The 3,690-nt window shown below is 35.4% G+C and overlaps 1 protein-coding gene across 1 annotated transcript; it reads right to left on the bottom strand.

Annotated features, from left to right (window-relative positions):
• Positions 1 to 1,357: 1,357 nt before the first annotated feature.
• Positions 1,358 to 2,713, bottom strand: LOC145133501 (large ribosomal subunit protein eL18x). The gene is made up of 5 exons (XM_079068437.1): positions 2,620 to 2,713; positions 2,440 to 2,529; positions 2,206 to 2,334; positions 1,859 to 2,041; positions 1,358 to 1,724 (listed from the first exon to the last, which is right to left on the bottom strand). Exons 1-5 carry the CDS (start codon positions 2,620 to 2,622, stop codon positions 1,566 to 1,568), a joined length of 564 nt encoding a protein of 187 aa, XP_078924563.1. The 5' UTR covers positions 2,623 to 2,713; the 3' UTR covers positions 1,358 to 1,565.
• Between the last annotated feature and the right edge of the window lie 977 nt (positions 2,714 to 3,690).

A 3,690-nucleotide genomic window follows, 5' to 3' on the forward strand; every position in this document is an offset into this window, starting at 1 on the left:
TACTGTAGCCGCCACATGGCAGCGAATCAGAATTTGTTACTATATAAGATACTAGCTAATCTCGGTCGAATTATGTCCAACAGTGCGCTAATAAGAAGAGGAGTGCCACGGGTAGATGCTAGATGTTCTCAATGCTTACGGGAGGATAAGACACTGCACATATTCTGATTCGTTGCCCTGTGGCGGCTACAGTATGGGAGTGAGTGTTCAAATGGTGTGCAAATCCTCAACCGCAGTTTCACGTTATTGGAGATCTCATCAGTTTCATAAAAACTGGGTAGATGTGTGAAAAGGAGAAACAATCTCATCAGTGTATGCTACGACGTGATATGGCTGATATGGAAATCGAGATGTGATTAGATGTTTAAGAACATACGTACCTCTCCTTTTAAGATTATTGACGGCGTTAAATCATTGGTGTATATTTGGCTAAAGCACAGGAGGTCAAATTGTAACTACAAGTGGGCTGAATGTTGTACATGGCTGATATGGAAATCGAGATGTGATTGGATGTTTAAGAACATACGTACCTCTCCCTTTAAGATTATTGACGGCGTTAAATCATTGGTATATATTTGGCTAAAGCACAGGAGATCAAATTGTAACTACAAGTGGGCTGAATGGTGTACATGTCCACTGAGTTGTTTGTGAGACCATAGAAATTGATGTAATGCTTGTTCTACCTTTGTTGTTCTTCTGGCCCCGTCTAGTGTTGTTTGTGAGACGATAGAAATTGATGTAATGCTTGTTCTATCTTTGTTGTTCTCCTGGCCCCGTCTAGTAACTTGCTAGGCGGTGGTACTTTTAATAATATTAAGGTCCTTAGTATCTTATATAGTAACATATTTTAACATGTACACATAACTATACAATTTCCTTTATTTGTTATCAATTATAATAAACGAAGTACCTATAACTTTCTACCGATTATGCAATATGTAACTGGAGACTAATGAAAGGCCTTTTGTTCGTTTTAGGAATATTTGGTAGAGCGTGACGATTGATAAGGATGACTAACAGATTCTCTGTTTTATTATCAGCTGTTTGATACATGTAACAGCTTCAAAGCGCGGATTATAACTTGGGTTTGTACTTTGTATAGTTATTTGTGAATAGGATTTCAAACTGTTTTTGCAAACATCCATGTCTATGGGTATTTTTGGCAGGAAAAATAGATGGATTTGGTGGAAACTTAACAACACTATTGGCACAATCTATTTCAAAAAGCTTCAGATTAAATAAGCTCTTACGATAAGTTACTTTACCCAATAAGCTTTTTAAGTTGCCAACTTTATGTTGGACGCTCATGTTCGACCCTATAAACTCGTTTGGAACAGACCAAGGCTACATAGAAAAATGCAACCAACACCAATCCAAAAAATATGATTGAAAATGTCTCAAAATTCAAAAAAAAAAAACACCCAACAATACCCATAAAAACTTGCCTAAAATAACAAAAAGCACCATGAAGAATATGTCTAACAGGCTTATAAATGACAAAACTTTAAAGATCCCAATATAGAAGTTGACATAGAATCATCAAATAGTGACACCTCAAGAAAAGCCTAGTTTCTGAAGCCTCTGCTGTTTCTTCTTCCTCTAGCCTTCTCAAATTTCCTTCCCTTAGATCGCACATAAGGCTTGGTGTGGCTGTGTGGAACACCTGGTGCCTTTCCAAAGTGCCTCACTGCTTCACGACAATTCTTTGGGCCTCTAAGCAGAACCTGCATCAACCATTAACAAGTTACAACTTACAAGTTGCTGTTTTTCATTTATTCATTCATTAACATGTCAAAACAAATAACTGTAGCACACAAACGCATCAAAAACTTATCATATTTGTAAATAAAGACCATACAGTGTTCTGTCCAAGAGGAGCTCTAAGAGCAAGCTGATCAAATGTCAAGCACTCTCCTCCTGCCTTCTCGATCCTTGCCCTAGCAGTCTCAGTAAACCTCAGAGCAGTAACCTTGATGCAAGGGATCTCATGAACCCTAACATCATCGGTCACTGTACCAACAACCACAGCAATCTTGTCATCCTGTTTGTATATATTCAAACATTAGAAATGATTACAAACCATTTACTTGTTTATGGAACTTCAATGCTAAGGAATGTAAAATGGAGTGCTCATTCGGTCTGATACACATACGATAAGTCCAAAATTGGTAGCATATGTTCGGAAATCAATTAAAAGACAATTACCTTTCCAGACATGTAACGAATCAAACGAGATAGAGAAATCGGAGGCTTGTTGACTTTGCTCATAAAGAGCCTCTTCAGAATCACAGCATTGAAGTTGCTTCCCGTCCTCCTAACTAGGAACCGATAAAGCTAATCAAAAGAAGAAAAAAAAATAGCATATATGAATCAGTATTTCTCGTTCTAAAAAAACAAAAGCAAACAATCAATCAGATATACTCTATGAAATGCGAATACCTTGACGAGAAGCTTGAGATAGATATCATCGGATCTAGGGGCGGTTCTTTTGGTCCTCTTGCTCTTTCCACCTGCAACGAGATCGATACCCTGGATCACAAAACATCAAATGATTTAGCACGCGATGATAAGAATAAGAAGAGTAATGACATGGATGTCAGGGTTCAAGCAAAACGTTACCATGGGGACGGCGGTTGCTGGTACCTGCAAAAACAAATGATGTTAAGGGGAGGGGGAGTGAAGCCTAGGGTTTATGAAGATATGTATATCTATTATGTAAACGTAACACAAAAATGGTTTGTGGGCTGTATCTTAGACCTGGACCATGCCTAGTTCGAAAGCCCATATTTTGGCCCAGGTAATAATCAATGTCCTTAAAATTTCTCTATTAAACGAAGAATATGTTTCACAAAAAGACATTCTATTTTCATCGTCTTGTTTGAAAAATTATTAGTTTATACTTTTATAATTTGATTATTTATATTTTCAGCCATTATCGATCATTGAAAAGTTGAAAACCAGTTATCTACTTATAAATGGTTACATGGACAATTTGAGGTCACGTGGCATCTCGTGTGGCAAAAGATATGTCCATCTGTATAAATTAGGTTTTCTTCCTTTTAACTTATACCATGAGTTTTTCATCAGTTTCAAGCATAGTATTTGGGAAACGATGACACCTTCAAGATAGATTTCTACTTTGTAGTTGTGGATCTAAAGCAAAAAGTTTGACATCTTGGACAACAAATAACCCAAGTATAAAGTTTATAGGTGCCTTAAATTTCAAGGTGAAAACTTGATTGTTAAAATTTGAGATGTTTTTTCTGAGGCAAAATGTCTGCAGTCTGCGGACTACATCTGTAGACCTCTGCAGTCTGAAAAAAGAAGACTGTTTGTATTTTTAACATCTGCGGGCTATTAAAATAAACTGAAATCTAAATAAACTGATTTTTTTTAAACTTCAAAGTGGTTTTTTAATATTTTTATTACTTTGTTATAAATAATTAACGAATCTAGATCAACTTTTATGTATTATTGTATAAAAAAATATAAAATAAAAATGGTATGAATTAACGTATATATTTGATAAAAACCAACAACTTTGGTTGCAAAGTTATAACTAAACATTATAATTAGTGATCAAAGAATTTGATACATAAATGGATGGAAATAAACTTCGATTTTTTCAATTAAATCCATTAAAAACGTATCATAAATATTTTCTCGAGAAATTGACAATACTGTATTAAA

The sequence above is a fragment of the Lactuca virosa genome, chromosome 8 (genome assembly GCF_052849685.1).
Source record: "Lactuca virosa cultivar CGN04683 chromosome 8, Lactuca_virosa_CGN04683_v6, whole genome shotgun sequence".
Classification (NCBI taxonomy): Eukaryota; Viridiplantae; Streptophyta; class Magnoliopsida; order Asterales; family Asteraceae; genus Lactuca; species Lactuca virosa.

Excerpts from the sequence above, each read along its gene's own strand:
- LOC145133501 (XM_079068437.1), bottom strand. Across the intron at positions 2,042-2,205 it reads TTCGTTACATGTCTGGAAAG|GATGACAAGATTGCTGTGGT; the intron begins GTAATTGTCTTT and ends ATATACAAACAG. Across the intron at positions 1,725-1,858 it reads CTCCTCTTGGACAGAACACT|GTTCTGCTTAGAGGCCCAAA; the intron begins GTATGGTCTTTA and ends TGGTTGATGCAG.